This window comes from Lissotriton vulgaris, chromosome 4_1 (assembly GCF_964263255.1).
Source record: "Lissotriton vulgaris chromosome 4_1, aLisVul1.2, whole genome shotgun sequence".
Taxonomy (NCBI): Eukaryota; Metazoa; Chordata; class Amphibia; order Caudata; family Salamandridae; genus Lissotriton; species Lissotriton vulgaris.
In genome coordinates, this window is record NC_141691.1 from 967135477 (window position 1) to 967156713 (window position 21237).

The window sequence follows — 21237 nt, forward strand, 5'->3', positions numbered from 1 at the left end:
CTACCTTAACCCCTTCCATGCGGATGACGGCCGTCATGCATCACGGTGGGCGTTTGCTGATGACGGCTGGGGGCTGTCATGATCCCGCCCACTCTTTAAAACGGCCGCACAGCGCGAAAATTCGCAGCGCATGCAAGGGGTTAAGCTGTAAGTGTAATCCATCACCCTACCAGCATTGTTCTTTCTTCCACATCCCTCTAAGGGGAAGGAACGACTTCAACTGCTGGACTGCAAACAATACTTAAGCTTGTACGGTGAACGCCCAAAGGAGTATTGTGTCAATGATCAGCTCTTCCTAGCGTTTGCAGGTTCCAACAAGGGAAATGTGGTACTGAAGAGGGCTCTATTGAGGTGGATCATACTACATTTGCAGATTCATTATGTTCTTCCCAAGAAGGAGCCTCTGAAGCAAAAAGGGCCCACTACCAGAGCTAAGGCAGCGTATGACTGCATTAGCTATGGAGATCCTGTTTTGGCCTCAGTGTACACATTCACCAAGCACTATTGTCTTGACAGCCAGAACCACAAAGAGGGTCATATTGCCTGCTTGGTTTTACAGAATTTGTTTTCATGGAGTCCACTCTTCAAATCCTCAACCTTTTAGCATGTACTGCTTGTGTATCTATTCTAAAGGGGAGGAATCTGCGGTTAGAAGTATCCATCAGAAGAACAAGTTACTTAACCCCTTCCACGCTCATGACGAGCTGGGCTCGTCATGGCGTAGCCTCCTCGCACGCTGATGCCGAGCCCAGCTCGTCATGAAGCATGGGATTTTGAAAATCTGAGCATGCGAGCAGAATTCTCTGAGCGCGGATGCGGTTAACTTAGGGAATGCCCTTTCTACTGTCCAACTGTAGATTTCCTCAGCACACTCCGGCTTCCCTATTCTGTGGAGTAGACAACTGTCCATTTAGAAAAATGGTCCTAATGTAGTTTTCAGTACACTGCCTTCTGCAGTTTGTTTAATAGATCCACGCCTCAGGGTGCTGAAGGAGGACAATGCAAATAGCGATTTTGGCTGACAGGGGTGGCACATACAAGTGACTCCGCTCCATCACTTCCAGAGTGGTGCAGCTGGGTCACTGAGCCACCGAGCAGCATTCAGAAGCTACTGCTTGTAAATCTGCCGGTCTGACTGCTGGGAATATTGTAAAGGTGAAGAATCTGCTGTCAGTTAGAGTATCCACCAGTAAGAGCATTACTGATGGTAAGTAGCTTGTTGGTTTCTACTATACTCCCTTGCATCGTTCTTTATATAACTTAGTGCTGGTAAGTCGCAAGGACAACAGTGATGGTGTTCATTCCCACATTGTTAGGAACAAGGCCAGCACAGTGGACCTCTTAAAATCACCTTAGTAGGGGTCTGCAGGTCTGACTCGCTAGTCGAAGACCACTTGTCTTTTTTCCCAGAATGCATTTTGAACATTTTTTGCCTAGGAATATTTTACCTGTCTACTCCCACTTTAGTGAGTAATGTGTGTCAGTTTGGTGAAAGATGTGGCTCTCTGTAGCTCTATCATGCTTTAAAAGGTGAAAACAAAAATGTTGTGGTTCTTTCCAAGCATTGTGATGCGATGGACTGTCGAGGGTGTGGACATGCATGGGCACCACTTGTTTTCTGTAAGGTGATGAAAGTATTCACTGTTAGAGGGCAGTAGTGCCAAGAGTAGGAGGTCCTATAGAATGCCCACAATAGTGAAAACTCTTGTCTCTTGCACCTGTCGAGGCAATGTGTGTATTTTTCTTACCATGGATTAATTTTCTGTGAAACGCTCTGCTGCTCGCTGGTTAAACGTTTAGTTGTACAGAAGAGTCGTGGCCCAACTTTTAGTGGACATCTTGTGAATAATCCCATGAAGGGCTACGTAGGTCATAGTCATTCAGCGCATGCGCGTCATTCCTTAATGGCGCTGAGATGTCTCGTGCACTGGCGGTAGACTTCGCACAAACACCAAGGTTGTGGTTTACAGATCCAGATAAGTCAACTCACACCACCGCGCCCCCAGTTTGATTAAGTAAGACTCGACACCGATGTGTTAACGCATGTAATGTTCAGGCTGGTCATTATTTTGGGTTTGCTGCTGTTGATAACGCGCCCGCGAGGATAACTCGTTTGTCAGGCGCGCATAGCCCAGAAGGCGAGGGGGTGAATTTGTCTACGATTTTTGCACTCAAAGGCCTCATGTTAATGCAAAATGACCAGTTTCAGTAAAGCAGGACCTCGGTTTAAGGTTAATGTATTTAACATTTCATTTTCCACGCTGCCCCAGTTATCTACATCACGGATTACGCTGCTCAGCAACCCATGCTTGCAATGTCATTTTAGGACTTAGCCATTAAGCTTCAGGCTTGTGTTTATTTACATGTTTGTCATGCAGTGCACACATCCTTAAACATCCCTACCCCCTCTCTCACCCTCTTGCACTCTCTTCTTTCAATGTTGCTGTTTTGCCATAATTGTCATGTCACTTAAGGGGCCTTTTCCGTGCCTTCCTCTAGGTGGTTTCTTTCAAAATAGACATTTGATGTATTTAAATTCCTAATGAATGCATAAAGTGCCAATAATTAAAGGGAGTAGATGGCAGCCGAGCCTGTTTCGCTCAAGGCTGAGGCAGGCCCAAAAGCAATGTGAGGCAACTGATTAAAAATGAGCTACATATACATCTTGTGAAATGAATATATTCTTTGTCTTAAACTTTCCTATCTTCCACTTGTGTTTCAGGGGAGAGACCATTCCAGTGCAGATATTGCCCATACAGTGCCTCTCAGAAAGGGAATCTAAAGACGCACGTGCAGTGCGTTCACCGGTTGTCCTTTGAAAACAGCGAGTACCCTGACAAGCAGTTCCGACAGACCGAGCACCTGGAGGCCAGCAACTCAACGACAGAGAAGCTGCAAAACACTTCCACCATCCGTCTCTTCCCTGGAGCCACCGTGCTTGAGTAAATGCGGTGTGCTTGAGGAAGGGCGTGCAAGGGCCATTCTATAGAGGGGGGGGGGGGGGAGAATATATATATATATATATATATATATATATATATATATATATATATATATATATATATATATATATATATATATATATATATATATAATATTATTTTTCAAATGTCCCATTGCCCCCGCAATCATAATTGGTGGGCTTGCCAAGCACTCTTAACAGTTCAAGACATCAAGGTTTGTTTCCAGCACTGGAAAAAGCAACATTGCGATTTGGCCAGCATGACAAAGTACTCTAAAAAGAAGATGCAAAACAAGTCTCCCCAATATTTGTAGACACTGATTCATTCTTTGTGTAAGAACTGATGGATATTGGAAAGAGGGATCAAGTAGGTAGAAGTATACCTAGAACCATTGCTCCTTGTCATGAGGAGTAGCAGGCGTTGGCCCTGGGTGCTCTGAAGTTCAGCGCTCGCTCAATGATGGAAGGGCTGAGAAGCGCAGTATCCTGCAATGTTTCATTCCTTGAACGCACGGGACCACTAGACATTTACGCTGCTCCTTGGCTGAGCCTACCGTGCAGATGCACCATTGCTGGTGTGTTAATTTGGGGGGAAAAACTTGTACAGAAAACGCAACATTGTGCTGTGGAGAAAAAGATTTCATTAGGTGAACACTAAGAAAAAATGGTGAGAGCCCGCGGGGTGGTTAGGCTTCTTTGTTTTACTCTCAGGACACTGTCGCTATAGGGCTACTTTCTAAAACCTGCTCACAATGGATTTATGCAAAAAAAATGTTGAACGCAGAAGCTACTGTGATGAGTCCATGCGCATGTTGCTGCGATTCTGGGCCTGGTAAGTTGAGGTGCTGCTGATTGAGGCTGCATCGCTGTTTGTCGAGGCGCGTGGCCTTCTAGGCGAAGGCCTAGCAAAGCTTCTTTTGTTGTGGCAGGTTCATGTACTCTGAGGCGCTGCCATGCCTTATGCTTGGTGATAGTCACTGTTGGTGTTGGGTTCCGGGGCAAGCTTTATATACCTCTTCTACAGTAATTCTTCTGAGTGCGAGTTTTCATGGCAGGGAGATAAGAGGCTTGTGGCACGCCACCGCGTACATACCATGAAAACTGGCATTTCACCAGGTATAAATATTTCCTTTTCCTATTGCTGTGACACTATGTGTGATAGTAATATTTTTGAGAGTTTTCATATTTTGCACATATGATTTTATGCATTATCAGAAAAAGTTACCGCTGCCTTGGAAAAGAAAAAAAAAGGTTCTGTGAAATTTTTTGCAAAAGCTTTACTAGATTTTTTTTAAATATAACATTTTGTAAAGGCAGGAAATGGTTTAAAACTAGCATGCTAAATATATTTTTCAAAAAAGCAATAATTTTACATGTACAGAAAAGATGCTAACCTTTAATACCGATGAACGCAACAGTTTACCTATTGTTATCATGAGTAGATTTGTTTTGATTGTTTTTATTGTAGTATACCGACTTCTGTCACAAAGATCTGTTTCTTTTATCTGCAAAACGATTTGCCCAAACAACATATATTTATAAATGAGTATATATTTGTATGTATTGTTTGGTTCTGGATACTGCTGGTAATTTCTCAAAAATGAATTGTGAGTTTGACCGTTGAAAAGATTCAGAGTCCTAATTTTTTTCCAGTATATATAACGTTTTAACTTGAATATACTTTCCACAATGTTATCTCCGCGAAGGGCTCACATTCACTATTTTTTGCGGTCCTCATAAAAGCTGAAAAAGTCTGTGCAGAATCACTGTTGAGCTTGAACACCTTTCGTTGTGGCTTTTCCACTAGAGGGATAGCCTAGAATGGAACATTCATTCCTGGGCAAACACATTTATTTGTGACAGTGTTGTCATTTTGAGGCTCAGCCTAGAATTCATGTCTGCATTTCCAGCGTGTGTCTCCTTGAAATTAACCAAGTGGAGTTGCCACAGCGTTGAGCGTCACCCTGTACCCATTGTGGCGCTAGCCTGGTCAGGAATTTAGTTGAGAAGTAAAAAAAAAGCCTAATTCCGCTGGCTTTGTTGCCAAGGGTCATCTAACAAAGGAAGGAGAGTATTGGGGTTTCATCTAAAACCAGGGTACTTATCCTCTTGGGAATCCACAGTAGTGGCAAATCAATGCCGATAATGAAATGTGTGGGCACAGTGTCGAAAAGTGATGCTCGCTTTGTGGAACACCTAACACAACTCTGAGGGTGCTAATACCCTTCAAAGACCACACGCTCTTTCAAAAGTTAAGCTTTAGGTTTTCTCCTTCCCAACCTCTGCATCATCAGTATTGTATTGGTTTGTTTATTTAGTGAAATCAATTAGACGATAGTATTTAATGTGATTTTTGTTTATTATTTATTTAGTCAATGTGTTTTGATCAGCTTTTAAACCTAGATTTTTCAGCATGCCACACTCCTGTTAAACATCTGTTGACTGTTACAGACATTTCTACTACCTCTGCCAATCTACTGTTTTCTCACCCCTCAACAGGCTACTTTTTACAGTGTTCCCGTCTAATGTAATTTACACAATAAAGGCTTTGATTATCTAAAGAGCACATCTTCTGTCTGCCATATCTCCTCTTGATTTTTTGGCAGGACCCCAGTGGAGCCAGGAAGAAGGGTGTGGGGAGATTTCCTTCTCCGACAACACTTCATGTTCAGGAAACACAGGCATTAAAGTAACGCACGCTGTTCGGGATGATAGTCCGAAAAGTTTTAATGACCGCCAATAGAGAGACATCCAACATTGTGGCAGTCTCATGTCTCAGGGGGAGGATGTTGGGAAAGGGGTCATCGACCACTCTGATATATTAGTTTATTTCTTCAGATTTGGAAACTATTGTGTTGAAGAAGGATGCACCCCTGTACATTTAATATGTATTGTTGCATAAACATTTTGCTGTTGTTGGTAGTATGCACTAATGATTTCCGGATTTGAAATTTTTTATGTGGCCAGGTCCTATAGAACTTCTCTGAACCCGAGAACTTAAAAGAATTTTAAAAGATGCTTCCCTTAACCCGATTTTAGAAGTGTTCAGTGTCAGCGACGGCTCGTGGAGGGAGTTACGGTGGGGCAGGAGGGCGGGGAGGCGGAGGGGCAGGGCGGAGGTTGCTAAACACCGGCATATGGATAAATGCAGGTAAGTAAACAATTTAATTAATAAAACGAATTTCGTAGCTCGCACTGCATTGCATTTTGCGATGCAAGGCGCACTACGAAATTCGTTTTATTAATTAAATTGTTTACTTACCTGCAATTATCCACATGCCGGTTTTTAGCAACCTCCGCCCTGCCCCTCCCCCTCCCCCTCCCCGCCCTCCTGCCCCACCGTAACTCCCTCCACGAGCCGTCGCTGTTCAGTGTTCCACTAAGCCCTTAGACATTTGGGACTTTTCCAAGGTGGGACGAAGACAAATACATTCATAAAGCTAGCAAGCAAAGGTGGTTCAGCGCATGCTTTTGGGAGGATACCATCTGCCACTTGTTGACTAGAATATTCGATCGACAACTTCAGGTAGAAAGCGAGATCGACTGGACTCCTTAATTTGAGACCTCCAGAGGCAATTGGTAGGAAAAGCCTTGCATGGCGGGGCTATTCTAGACTGTTGTTTGCATAAATGGGGACAGTGTGACAGATAGCGCACTGATTGCACACCCGAGATCTAGTGATCGTCAAACTGTGTCCTATAATCGACTACACAGTCCAGGGAATTGTCATGATTGTTTATACTATGAAGAGCCACTAGAAATGGGACGAAGTGAAAGAATTTATAGGCAATAACGAAAACGACGTATAACTAGCACTTCAACTGTCAAACAAAAAACTGCTACTCCAGGGTAGGTCAGGGATGCAATGAGTGAAAAATATTGGCCTTTAACCACATGCGTGCAGGGGTTATTTTGCTTTTTTCCAAAAGCCGCGTTACATGACGAGCTCAGCTCGTCATCCGCACACGACCACCGTGGCTGATGACGAGCTGAGCTCATCATCAGCATCGAAGGGGTTAAGAAACAAGCTCAAGGAATGTTCCAAAAGCAAACTGATACAGGTAAGGATGTAAGAAGTCAAAAGGAATTGAAGAAATCAAAGAAATAAATAGCACACTGAAACGAGGGTGCAAACCATTTCCATGTGTTAGCAGTGGTAGAAAACAGAAGAGTGGAATTGCAAAGTTGTAGAGAGAATGGGCTCATGTGTGAAGAATGGAAAAAGCCTAAATTAATGAACACACAGTCTTGCAGTATTTTTCTAAATGATTCCCCTGATGTAGCTCTAGAGCCGATTGGCTGAAGTAAAACATGAACACAATTCATTATTGGGGAGAGACATGGTAAAGATGGGGTTCTTTTTTTTATATTTTTATTTTTTATTGTCATTGCAAGAGACATACAATAATAACACAAAACAATTCATATCGTGTTAACATCATAAAGTATCTTTCCTAATAAGTAATAAATGCAGAGGAATCCATTTATAACAACAGTGGTCTCGAGAAAAAAAAAAGAAAAGAAAAAATAATGTCAATAATACATTCAAATAATATCAAAAAAACGTTCCCCAAATTCTCTCTCTTTTTCTCAAAGAGCGCAGCCCCCTCGTTTTTTGCTAATGATATTTCCATTGTGTGTATTTCATTAACTAAAGTCCACCATTCCATAACATGTGGAGGCCTCAGAGATATCCAAGCCCTGGCTATAACCAAACGTGCACAAGCAATTAGTATAGAAATTAGATCTTTATGTGGGCTATTTAAATCCTGTATATCAAGTAAGATCGCATGTAAGGAAAAAGGTAAAGCAATTATTTGTTTCTGAATAAGTATATCTTCTATTCCTCTCCAAAATTCACATAGGGCGGGACAGGAGACAAACATGTGCACCAAATCAGCAGCGAATAAATCGCATTTAGGACATTTCGTCCGGTCACTAAGGTCATTATTAGTTGACCAGCCTGAGATTCTTTGAGGGGTATAATAAAGTTGACATACCGTTCTATAATGTTGAAGTCTTAAGTTAGAAGACTGGACTACCTGATTAATTTGACAGAAGGAGGCAGATATTTGGTTTGATGTTATATTCATACCCATCCTAGTAGTCCATGTAGCAGCAAGTCTGCAACAATCATCCGTTTTTACCTTGCTCAAGCATCTAAATCCCTCACTAATAAGTGCTTTAGTTTTATTTGAATACAAACAATTTATAATGTCAGACTGGCCAACTTCTTTATTTTCCTTTTCCGCACAAAAAAGTCCCATATTTGTATGTATTTAAAATACATCCTGTCTTCTAATTTGTAAAGATTTTTGAGTGAAGCAAAGTGAAGTAGTCCCTCGTGCCCGAAAAGATCACCTAGCTTATTAACCCCACAACTGGACCAAGAAATCCCTGCACCATCTGAGAAAATTCCAGGAAGCCCTGGATTATCCCATAGCAGTAATTCTGAGTGAAAAAAAAGAGATTTTACCATAGTTCATGATCATATTCCAGATGGCTGTAATTTCCCTAGCAGTCTTAAATTTAACCCGTTTATAGAAATTTGGGTCGTGGCCCCTTGATAGAAATTGATTACTATCAGGGCCTAACATAAATTGATAGAAGAAAAATTGTGGATGCCTATTAGTAAGCAAACTTCTAAGGCAAGCAAAAAAAGTGGGCAAAAAATATAATTTAAAATCGGGGAACTTTAAACCACCTTTTTCAATTGGGAGTTTCAGAGATTGAATCGACCTACGGGCTTTCCTGTAGCCCCATATGTAGCTGCTACATATCCCATCAAGTTTTTAAAAAAAAGAACTATTGAGCAGGAGAGGTATACATCTAAATAAATAAAGAAATTTAGTAACTATTTTCATTTTAATTAAGTTAATTCGACCTACTAAACTCAGTGGGATCGAATGCCATTTTTTTAAGGAAAGAGATACTTCTTTTAGGAGTGAGTTGTAATTAAGAGCAATGAGTTCCCCAATATTAGCTGAAATTTTCACTCCAAGATAAACAGCATTGTTACATATACCATGTACGAAGACCAGTGGTTTATAATTAACTATAACCTGCCTTTTATTTGGATTTAGTTTATAACCTGAAACCTCTCCGAATTTTGCTGCTTCCCTAGTAATCTCTGGTATAGCTTTAGCAACATCAGTTGTAAAAATGGCTATATCATCCGCATATGCGGTTATTTTTACATAGTTTCCACCAAAATGAAAGGGAATGATGTTTGCCTGTAACATCAGTGCGTTTAAAAATGGTTCCAAAGATATAGCACACAGCTGGGGTGATAGAGGACACCCTTGCCTACTGTCTCTAGCTATTTGGAATCTAGATGAGCTCATGCCTCCATAGCATATTATGGCAGTAGGTTGGTCATACAGGGATCGAATCCAGCCAAGAAAATGGTTCTGAAAGCCAAATGCCCTAAGTACTGCCCACAAAGAATCCCACCCCACTCGGTCAAATTCTTTTTCAGCATCAAGCATTACCATGCCGAGTGGGGTGAGATCGGTGGAAGCAACGTCAAATGCTGTAATGGGCATGTTAAAATGGGCAGTATTATCTCTCCCCATAACAAACCCATGTTGTTGGATGTTAACCAACTCTGGCATACAGGGGGCTAACCTAGTGGCCAGTATTTTTGCAAAGGCCTTAGCATCAGCATTAATTAATGAAATAGGCCTGTATGACCCACAATCGTCAGCTGGGTTTTGTTTTTTCAGAAAAAATATGATTTTGGCTGTATTCCATGAAGCAGGGGCTTTCCCTGTTTCGCCAATAGAATCAATAACTAGATTAAACAAAGGGAGTAGCTCCTGTGAACATATTTTATATAGTTCAATGGGAAGTAAATCTTCCCCCGCAGCCTTCCCTGATGGAAGGGAAGCAATCGCTGATTTAATCTCAGTAGCAGTGATATTATCCTCAAGATGATTAAGTCTCTCTCCGTTGCCTTGATTAGTCAGGTATTTATTAAGGTAGGATAAGAGTAACACGTATTACTAGCATCTTTAATGACTTTGATTTTAGTTTTAGCTTTCTTATCAGCTACTTTGTAAGCTAACAGTTTCCCAATTCTGTCGCCGCTTTCATATTGTTTAAGATGATATTGATGAAGTTTCTGGCTATATCTCTCCCTCATCGTCTTTTTAGTAGCTGACTTCAGATCAGTTCTTATCTGATTGGCATTAAGTTTCCCTTGCTGCAATGCCTGTGCTAGCTGATTTTCCAGAGATAATATATTGAAAGTCAAGGATTTAATCTCTTTCAGTCTCTCTGAATTTTTCCGAAAAACATATTGTTGTGCAAAACCCCTAATGCTTGCCTTACAAGCATCCCAGATTGATATTACTGCTGCAAAATTCAGGTTGATCTCGGTAAATTCCGTAATGTGTTTTTTAAGCAAAGCAATAAAATTCTCATCTGAGAAAAGATATCTCGGAAAAGTAAATTGTCTAACCCCCTTTTTTTTGGTTGAAATATTAAATTCTAACAGAATGGGGTTATGGTCAGATGTCACTCTTGGGCAGAGTTTTATTGTACAGTTTTCCAAAATTCTATCATTTGCCCAAACAATATCAATCCGAGAGCACAGTTTATGTGGCGCTGAATAGTAGGTGTAGCCAGCGATGTTAGGATGTACAGTACGCCAGACATCTTTAAAATTATCCAGTATTTGGGTGTCTTTCATAGATTCACATGCCTGAATCATTCCCCGTCGTCGAGACGGGAGCCTCCGGTAAATAAAAAAGTAATGTCCTATAGACATACATAGAGAAAATAGGCCTAAGGGCCTCCCCTTAGTAGCCTTTCTTTGTCCTTATGTAAAAAGGACCAAACTCTCACAGTCAGCCAATCAGCTCCGACCTCCCTCTAGAACCTTCCTGGGAGGAGCCTACTTCCCTCAGATTTTCTACCGCACGTTGTGCTAAGGGAGTCTCCTCTGAGCTCTGCTCAGATTCTGTGTTTTTTCACTTCATTAAATGACTTTGTTGTCAAGGATTCTTTTCTACTATGGATTATCTTCAAATACATTCTTTAAAGAATGTCTGGTAAGGAAGAGGTTGCTCTGCTCTGATCCTCACACCGACTGCATTTACTGTCTATACTGCAGGCCAAGGACTAAAAGTCTGTCGCACTTTCTCAAGTAAGTTTTTGAGACACTAAGACCAGAAAGGAGGTTTTTTATTTTCTCCAGTGACCAAGATGAGGCGTTGTCCTCAACGTCTAGGAGACCTCAAAAGAGAAGAGAATCTCCTCAGACTCATTCCTCAGGGGAACGTCCTGAGAAGGCCCTCAAAAAGACCACTCATGGGTCTTCTGGGCACAGTCCTTCAAAATCTCCTCACTCTGTGGAAAAGGAGAGTAAAGGACTGGCTTTTGGAGAAAAATCATGTAAAAAAGACGACTTCTGAGCCGTCAAAATCACCTCCTCTGGTCATAGGACCCTTCAGAAGGGCGTCTTCTATACCGTCTGAGGTAAAGACTAAGAAGCCAACCTTGTCTACGATGGCCTCGTCTAAGATGGTCTTGTCTACGACGGCTCATCTACAATGTCTCGTCTACGATGGCTCGTCTACGACGGCTCATCTACAATGGCTCATCAAGGATGGCTCGTCTACGACGGCTCGTGTACGATGGCTCGTCTAAGACGGCTCGTCTACGATGGCTCATCTACGACGGCCTCGTCTACGACGGCCTCGTCTATGGCGTCGACGATGGCCTCGACGATGGCCTCATCTATGATGGCCTCATCTATGATGGCCTCGTCTATGATGGCCTCGTCTACGATGGCCTAGTCTACGATGGCCTCGTCTACGATGGCCTCGTCTACGACGGCTCGTCTACGACGGCTCGTCGACGACGGCTCGTCGACGACGGCCTCGTCTATGGCGTCGACGATGGCCTCATCTACGATGGCCTCATCTATGATGGCCTCGTCTATGATGGCCTCGTCTATGATGGCCTCGTCTACGATGGCTCGTCTACGATAGCTCGTCTACGATGACTCGTCTACGATGGCTCGTCTACGATGGCTCGTCTACGATGGCTCGTCTACGATGGCTCGTCGACGACGGCTCGTCGGCGATGAGAGCGTCGACGACAAGAGCGTCGACGACGGCCTCGTCTATGAGTGCTCGTCTATGAGGGCCTCATCTATGATGGCCTCATCTATGATGGCCTCATCTATGATGGCGTCATCTACAATGGCTTGTCTACTATGGCCTCATCTACGATGGCTTGTCTACGATGGCCTCATCTACGATGGCTTGTCTACGATGGCTCGTCTATGACTGCTCGTCTACGACGGCCTGTCTACGGCGTTGACGTTGGCTTCGTCTACGTTGACCTCGTCTACGATGGCCTCGTCTACGATGGATTCATCTACGAGGGCTCGTCTTCGATGGCTCGTCTACGACGGCATCGCCATCGACGACCTTGTCTATGACTGCTCGGCTATGATGGCCTGTCTACGGCGTCGACGAGGCCCTCGTCTAAGATGGCCTCGTCTATGATGACCTCGTCTATGATGGCCTCGTCTATGATGGCCTCGTCTATGATGGCCTTGTCTATGATGGCCTCGTCTATAATGGCCTCGTCTATGGTGGCCTCGTCTATGGTGGCCTCGTCTATAATGGCCTCGTCTATGGTGGCCTCGTCTATGATGGCCTCGTCTATGATGGCCTCGTCTATGATGGCCTCGTCTATGATGGCCTTCTCTATGATGGCCTCGTCTATGATGGCCTCGTCTATGATGGCCTCGTCTATGATGGCCTCGTCTATGATGGCCTCGTCTATGATGGCCTCGTCTATGATGGCCTCGTCTATGATGGCCTTCTCTATGATGGCCTCGTCTATGATGGCCTCGTCTATGATGGCCTCGTCTATGATGGCCTCGTCTATGATGGCCTCGTCTACGACGGCCTCATCTAAGATGGCTCGTCTACGATGGATCGTCTATGGCGTCGTCTACGACGGCCTCGTCTATGACTGCTCGTCTATGACTGCTCGTCTACGACGGCATAGTCTATGACTGCGATCTCGTCGACTGGCTCGGCGACGAGGGAAATTCCGACAATTCTGGAATCTCTTATAAGGTGGTAGAGAAGGCTGCTCAACGTTTTAAGGTCTCAATTGCCTCTCAAGAATAGGACTGCTTCTGGTATGACTTCATAGAACCTCTCAAGAAAGCATTAAGGTCATTACCGATTATCGATTACCTATAGTCAGAAGGGGTATAGGGCGCCAGAGACAGCACTGGCGTGTTTAACAGGATAGTATGAAAAAAGGCATCAAAATCGATATCACCAGGGAGAAAACAACATGTAAAAGGCACAACAATCAATTAAAAAGTACAAAATTTTGTTTTTTTATTAAGTATATATACTCCGAATAAAAAAAATAGTAAGGTTTCAAACTTATGCCCTACAATTTTCATGTTTCTCCTTGACACAGTGCTAAGCTATTACTACAAGGTTTGTAAATTGTGATTGGTAGGCAACAAAGTGATATCTGAAACAAAATCACTAACACACTATCTACATAAAATAGAAATCTATGACATGCATGTTCCTCTTTGGTTTTCAAGCAAGCACATTAATGGTCTATGTTAGTTTATGATGAGTCAAACCTGTAAAATGCACTGCACACAAATCTGTCCATCATGGGTATTAACCAAGGTATTGTATTGTTATTCTACTTTGGAACTTGATAGGTACACAAAGATATCAGCAGCAAGTACCCTAACCCATTATGATTTTTAAAATACACTGTTTGTGACCAGTTAAGTAAGCCAGAACGGAATTACTATTGCATTTGTCCTTTATGCCAAATTCTCTGGGGGAAGAGCTTTTAAAAATAAATGTATAGTTTACCAGACAGACACCTCTTCTCATTACGTTGCTTATCATAGCTCCACCCTTTCTAATTCCACCACTTGATCTTTAATTTATGGGGTCCTGTAGTAAAGTCTTTCAATTTTCAGCACTGAATATTTTAACCTTGCATCAGTTGAGCAATGAAGAAAGAATGTAGGTTTTTGTGCATGAAAAGTATTCATATGCCCTGGATTATTCTGCAATCCTGTAGTTGGGTCTAGGATTTTCTTGTTAGTCCTCTTGTTTTGCTGGGCGTCATCTTTGGCCATTTTGTCCTATGTCCTTTGTTCTGTTAACATCAGACTTGCACCACAGAAGTTCTTGTGCGTGGTTGACATTTTCAGATTTCTTTTTTTCACTGTTGGTTCTGGAAGCATCAGCCAAAGTGCCACAGACTCCAAGAAAGAATAAGACTGTGATTCAATGAACCATTGAAGCAAAAGTATTCCCCTAAAGGACATCTATGGAGAAGTTTTTTTAAAAGATCTGAAAGTCACCAACTCTCACTGAAAGTAGATGCACCACGTGTTATGTCAACCTTGCTGTCAGAGAATGCATGAACAGGGGACAGGACCCGGAGAGGGAAATGGAAAATACTTCCTTTAGGTCTGTACTAAGTGCCATCACAAGTGTGCCCAAAAGGACAATCACCAGATCTTCAGCCTTTACTTACCCATGGACCCTAGTGCTAAAGGCTGCAAGATGTGCACCGAGTTCCTCCTAAAGATGCTGAGGTTTAGAGCTTAGTAGAGACAAGCACACTATGCCACCATGCTGACACAGAAAAAGGGGACCCCATACTTAATGCAGCTTAGGCTGGTGAGCGAGGAAGAGGACAATGTGGACACAGAGCGGCTCAAGACGAAGGGTCATGTACCGGGAGAGAGGATGTCGACCTTGAGTTACATGCCACATTGAAGAGATATAAGGAGGTAGATCCCCCAAAAAGACCTCAGGTACCCGGGGAGAAAAGGAGGGAAGCTGGACAAAAATAAGTAGACTCTTAAGTCCTGCAACACTACCTTGGCACCAAAAGAGTCGCCGACCGAAGGCAAGTCAAAACACGAAAAGCCCCAGAGGACACGGCACAGGGATACTAGTGGAGGACACCCAAGTGCTTGACATTAAAACATGAGTGAGTTGGGACAAAGGACCCAAAATAATTCAAAGCCCCAGCTCTTAGGAAAAGGCTGCTGACTGCAATCAATGCTGACGAGAAGACGCTTGAGGTTGAAAGGAAGTCAAAGATGTCTAAAATCCAGGTTGGCGGTGATTCTTCAAAAGAAAAATGACTTTGAAGCATCCCTTAAAGAACTTTGAATCCCTCTGAGGGCCTCGGGAGAACGGAGCTGGGAGGAGACAGAGGAGGCCAAATTAGACTCACTGACGAAACCGGAGCCAGAAGAACAGGAAATGTTCTTCAAGGATGAACGGATCGATGAGGACCAAAGATTATTCCCTGATGTTGAAAGCTTTAATGACCAGTGACAAAACCTAGACGGCAACTCACGGGAGAAGGAACTCCCTTCGTACCGCTCAAGGCCTTGCCCTCCAGATGTCATCACCATGTATAACTCAGTGGTTAAAAAGGCACCCAATGGGTACGGAGACCAACTGGAGTAATAGAAGGCAGAGACATGCTTTCTCATTGAAACTCTTTTACACTTGCAAAGCAGATGCCAAAACAACCCTATGTTCTCCATCATTTTGGATCAGTGAAAAGATACTTTAAGAGAACGAGCAGCCTAAAAGTCTGGAACCCTAAGGGCCAAAAAGAAATATATAAGCACTCCTCCAAGGACCCACTATACATCCAGGGAAATACCCAGGCTGATTTCATAATCATGGTCACAGCAAGGAAGAAAGCCAACATCCCATCTTTATGAATACACCGTTGGAGAAAGAGTGCAAGAGATTGGATATGGTGGGACGTAAAATGGAGAGCGATGTAGCAACACAGTGAAGGATCGCAAACTCCAAAGCTCTCCTAAATCGGTACACCCTCCAACATTGGGAAGATGTGGGAGAGCTGATGAAACATCTCTGATGAAACCTCTCCCAGACCAGTTCCAAAGGTGAGAAGACACACTAGTGGAAGACGGGAAGAGTATAACTAAAACTTTACTGAAGTCTGCCATTGATTCCGCAGGCACAGCGTGCAGACAGATGGTCACAGGCCCAACCCTGACACCTGGCTACGGGTGTCAGGTTTCAAGAACGAGGTGCAGGCACGCATCATCAATAACCCCTGAATTGAATTGAATTGAAATTGTTCTTATATAGCGCATGGCTACCCGGAAGCATCCCAGCGCTTGGAGCCGCCGAAGCAGAGAAGCTGGTATTGTTCTAAGGTATTCTTAGTTATTAGATTTCCAGGAATAGCCATGTCTTCGGTTTTCTGTGGAAGGTGAGGAGGTTAGGCTCTTGGCGCAGAGAGAGGGGCAGAGAGTTCCAAAGTTTTGATGCATTGTAGGAAAAGAGGCGGCCTCCAGTGCGCGACTTTCTGATTCTGGGAACTTCTGCCAAGTTGAGATCATTGGACCGCAGATTCCTGGCTGTATTGTAGGGTCTAATAAGGTTGGCAAGAACTGGAGGATCCTTACCCTGAAGATTTTTATGGGCGATACAGAGGGCCTTAAAATGTATCCGTTCTTTTATCGGCAGCCTTCGTTGGACAACACCTATTTAGCTATGCCGTGGATGTCACAGCAACAACTTAAAAAAGATGATGACACAGATAAAGCTATGGGACTGCTGCAGTTTTGAGGCCACACACAGAGAGGGACAATCATGTGAAGATACTAACTGGAAGGGGAAACTTTGTGAGCACACCCCCAGAGGCACTCTGCCACCATTTAGACAGTAGAAGCCATCAGCACAGTAGTGGTAACTCTGCAGCTGCCCTTTTGGGACAGAGGAAGAGAACAGCCCTCCAGATGAGCCAGCTCCTCAACCAAGTGACTCCACTTAGTAACCGCCCCAGCACATAACACAAGTAGGGGAGGGATGGCAGAATAGAGGCCTTTCTCCAGGAGTGGAAGAGGATCACATCAGACAAATGCATCCTAAACATCATCCAAGATAGATACTGCATAGAACTTATAATGACACCACCCAGGGTCAGACCATAGAAGAGATGACCCTCAGAAGAGGAGAAACGTTGCCTGCAATGCAAAGTGCATGATTTCTTAGGAAAAGAGGCAATAGAGAGAGCACCCACAGCAGAAATCAACCATGCAAACTACTCAGCATACTTCCTTGTCCCAGAACAAGACACGTCTCTAAGACCAACGCTGTACCTACGCTTCTTAAACATGTTCAAGAAAATGCAAAAATTCATGCTGGCCGCTCTACATGAGGTCACCCTGAAGCTGCAGGAAAAGGAATGCTTGGCAACTATGCACCCAAACGACACCTACCTACACATCCCCATGAACCACAAGCACAAAAGGTGCTTCTGGTTGTCGTCAACCAAAGCCACTACTAATTCAGAGTGCTTCCTTTCGAAATCCAGTCTGTACCCAGAGCTTTCACAAAGTGCCTAGTTGTGGTGGCAGACTACCTAGGAAGAAATGGTATCCACCTATATATGTATCTAGATGACTAGCTAGTGAAAGTAAACTTCTCACAGTGCAAGAGTCACAACAAGACAATCATGACACCCTTCAAGTCTTTGATTCATAGTCAACCTAGAAACGTCTACTAAGCCAGATAGAGAAACACATCTTTCTGGGAGCTAGATTAAACACAGTGAAGGCAAGAGCCTTTGTTACATACAAGAGGATACAGGCAATCAAGGAGCAGGATTGTAGGTACCGCAAGGGTCAGTCTCTGACTGAGAACTGTGAAGAAAGTGATGGGCTTTTTGGCCTTGTGCATTCCCAGGTACCTATCGCAAGACTACTCTTTAAATCACTCCACAAGTGGATCCAAAAATAATGGTCACAGGCAGTGGGGAGTTGGAGGACCTAGTGGTAGTAACGCCAAGTGTACAGGAAGAGGTGACCTGGAGAAACATGGACAACAACAGTGGGCAGGTCTTTCACACTGTCAACTCCAAATGTGACATTCACCACTGACGCGTCCCACATGGCCTGGGGAGCAAACATGGGTGAACTCAAGATAATAGGGATATGGAAAGCGGGAGAAGTGATCCAACAGCTAAATGTCCTGGAGCAAAAAATGGTCTTCCTGACCTTGATGGCCTTTCAGGCTGTTGTACGTCTTTGCATGCCTTTGACACATTTTTTTTCGTTCCTGTTTTTACCGCGAATATGTATTTAAAACACATGCCAATACCAAGCATTGTTTTTTGATTTAAAAACAAGGTATTTGTGGGGGAGACCTCCCAACTTACCTTAAATGTGTGGTATTGGCATGCGTTTTAACTACATATTCGCAGTAAAAACATGCACTCAAAAATGCGTGGTAAAGGCACAACAAGGTAAAAACCTTGTTGTAAAGGCTGTTTCCCCTTTCAGGCACAAGTGGGAGGAAAGTCATTGCAAATCCAAATAGGCAACACAACCATTATGTTCTACCTGATGGGGGTGTGGCCGGACCAGCCAAGATGGTGGACGTCTCTCTGTGAGGCTCCCGCTGCCGGCTGATGACCACGGCCTCTAGTGCCCTTTCTAGGTGTCCTACCACGACACGATGCCCATCACTGGTTCCCGGTGCTGGCGTGGAGCATGCCGGTGTGCCTAGATTACAGCTGGGCAGAGCAGCAGGGACGAAATCACCGCGTCCGCTGCCTCGGCGAGCGACATCCCTAAGATGGCGGATGGGGGGCGAGACATCGCGGGCCTCTGAAGACCGGCTACTCCCAGAGTCGTTCCAGCGGATTGAGCGAGACTAAGGGGAGTGCAGCTGCTGGATATGACTGACCGCTCCTAGCAACAACGGACCCTCCGGAGTGCTGAACCGCGACCCTGCATCAACGCGGTGGGAGACCCCCCCCCCCTTCCTCCCGACCCGGACACAGATCCCGAATCAGCACCCTTGGGATGGCGCGGGGAGGCGGCACTCGATGAGCGGAGCGAGAGGAGTCTGGACCCGCACCACCTGGGACGCATGCCCTGCAAATACAAGGTAAGGTGGCGCCGGCCCAAGCCCAGCAGCCCAGAAACTGCGCACAACTCACCCGGCACTCAGAGGCTGCCTTCCATGCTCCCACGGAACCCCAGCAGGGACAGGGAAGAGACAACAGTCCGAGAGGGCAGCACGGCCCTGACATCGCGCCCGCAAGGCCTCTGAAGCGCACAAGCGTGCCCTCCCTGCCAGAAAGCAAGGCCTCGGCAACGCGAGCGGGCTGAGTAAGTGGGCCTGCTGCCTGTGCGCTCCACACGCGACTGCGGGACCCAGAGGACACGGAGGCCAGGGCGGTAGAAACACCATTGGCGGTGCTGCTGGAGGGACGTAAAAGAGAGAACTCAGTCCCTCCTCCCCCACTCCACAATCAGTGAGAGAGTCGACCCTCAACAGAACCGAATACGGCGACCAGCACCCAGAGACAAACACCGTACCTGCAGCGCATCGGAGGACTGCAGGCGCGCTGGGGCTCGCCTTCCCCTCCCAACAGCTAGGCCGCAACAGTACAGACCGGGCCGGGGGGTGTGCCAGCTGCCCGGGCTGAGTAACCTCGCACACATTGAAGCCAGGAGCGAGTACGTGCCGACAGAAATATCTATGCAGCAACTGGAGGGGATGTGAACAGGGAATCCCCCCCCGCTCACGGCCTGTGAGGGACCGCAAGGCATAGGTGTATGAACGCAGTGACCAGCACCGGGCGCAGGACGGCCGCCCTGACACTCCCTGCGAGTGAAGAACTGTCTGCAGCCCCGCTTGCGCCCTCCCACTTGCAGCCGGTGGGGTGACGCATAGAGACAGCACGAGTGCACAGCGACCAGCACCCGCCGTAAGGTGACTGCCCTGACACTCCCCGCGACACAAGAACCGTCTATCGCCTCCATCACACCCCTGGTATCGCGAGGGAGTGACACCCCAAGGCTTTATCGGCCTGGCTTACCACAGGAGAGCAAGCCAACCCCTTGCCACAACTACAGCCTTCCGCCCCGGAGGCAGGCCGACCAGCCGCCACTGACCCCTTATACGACAAGACCAGAATAGCCCGCCGCACTCGGAGCGACGCACCCGGCAGTTGACCCCCCTCAACATGGGCCGCCCACAGAAGACACCCGCCCAGACTCCAGCCATCACCAGGTCCCGGGATGAACCTACCGGAGAAGGCGCAATGTCCAGGAAACTCGACCAAGTCTTAGCGGCCATAGAACACTCCAAAGTGGCGATGGAACACAAATTCGACACCCTGGCCGCGGACCTTAACATCTTACGAGACGGCCAAGGGAAGCTCGCCGACTGGGTGAACCAGAGCGCAGTGACAATGCAAACAATAGAACCACAAGTGCAACAACACCACCAAACCTTGAAAGAGCTTCAGGCCCGGATTCAGACTCTTGAGCATAAAACGGATGACTTGGAAGGGCGCTCCCGAAGGAGCAACATCCGCATTATGAATCTGCCGGAGGGAGCCGACCCGGTCAAATACATCACGGACTGGATCACAACATTCACGCCCGCTGAGGAACTGACCCCCCACTTCTCCATTGAACGGGCGCACCATGTACCAGCGCGGAAGCCAAAGCCGGGCCTCCTCCCCAGACCCTTCCTGATAAAACTGCTGCACTTCCGGGACCGAGACACCATTCTCCGTGCGGCCAGAGCACGGGGTCAACTGCAGGTGGAGGGCAAACAAGTGATGTTATTTCCTGATTACTCCCAAGCAGTACAGAGTCAAAGAGCCACCTTTCAAGCAATCAAGCGCACCCTGCGTCAAAAGAATGTCCAGTACGCTCTCCTGTTTCCGGCCCGCCTCAGGATTGTCGGGGACACACACTTCTTCTCCGACCTAAAGGAAGCAAACTCCTGGATAGAACAACACCTTCCATGCCGAGCTGACACCTCACCCGCACGAAACAACTCTGGTGCGCGTAGGGGAGGGCGGCGACCCCGAAAACTCACCCTAACACAACTGGAGGCACGGTCCAGCCCCTCGAGAACATGCTCCCCCGACCTGACAAATATCATCGCAGAGTGCCAGAAAGCACTGAGGGCGGTGGCCGACCTAGACCCTGGGAGGAGAAACTCAGACACCGAGGAGGGGCCCCACCTTTTCAGCCCGGAGGATGAAGGCAGCGATGCAACCAAATCCAGGGAGGGCTCTGTGACACCTACCGCAGTGACCCCCCAAACAGCGGACACTTTGCTCTAACAAGATTGCAGCAAACACAGGACACTCAGATAGATCGACGACCCCTGGTGCTGGATCATGGCTAGAGGCAGCCCTGTGACACTGGTAGAGCTCAGGGACCTACT

At 45.7% G+C, this 21237-nt stretch overlaps 1 protein-coding gene across 5 annotated transcripts in view; it reads left to right on the plus strand.

Moving 5' to 3' along the window:
- ZNF516 (zinc finger protein 516) overlaps positions 1 to 2921 on the plus strand; it is a 324879-nt gene extending 321958 nt beyond the window's left edge. For all 5 annotated transcript variants that reach the window (XM_086965230.1, XM_086965231.1, XM_086965229.1 and 2 more), the window contains one exon: positions 2723 to 2921. In XM_086965230.1, the coding sequence (XP_086821356.1) occupies positions 2723 to 2782 (60 nt within the window). In that variant the 3' untranslated portion in view covers positions 2783 to 2921. The remainder of the gene's footprint in view (positions 1 to 2722) is intronic.
- The last annotated feature ends 18316 nt before the right edge of the window (positions 2922 to 21237 follow it).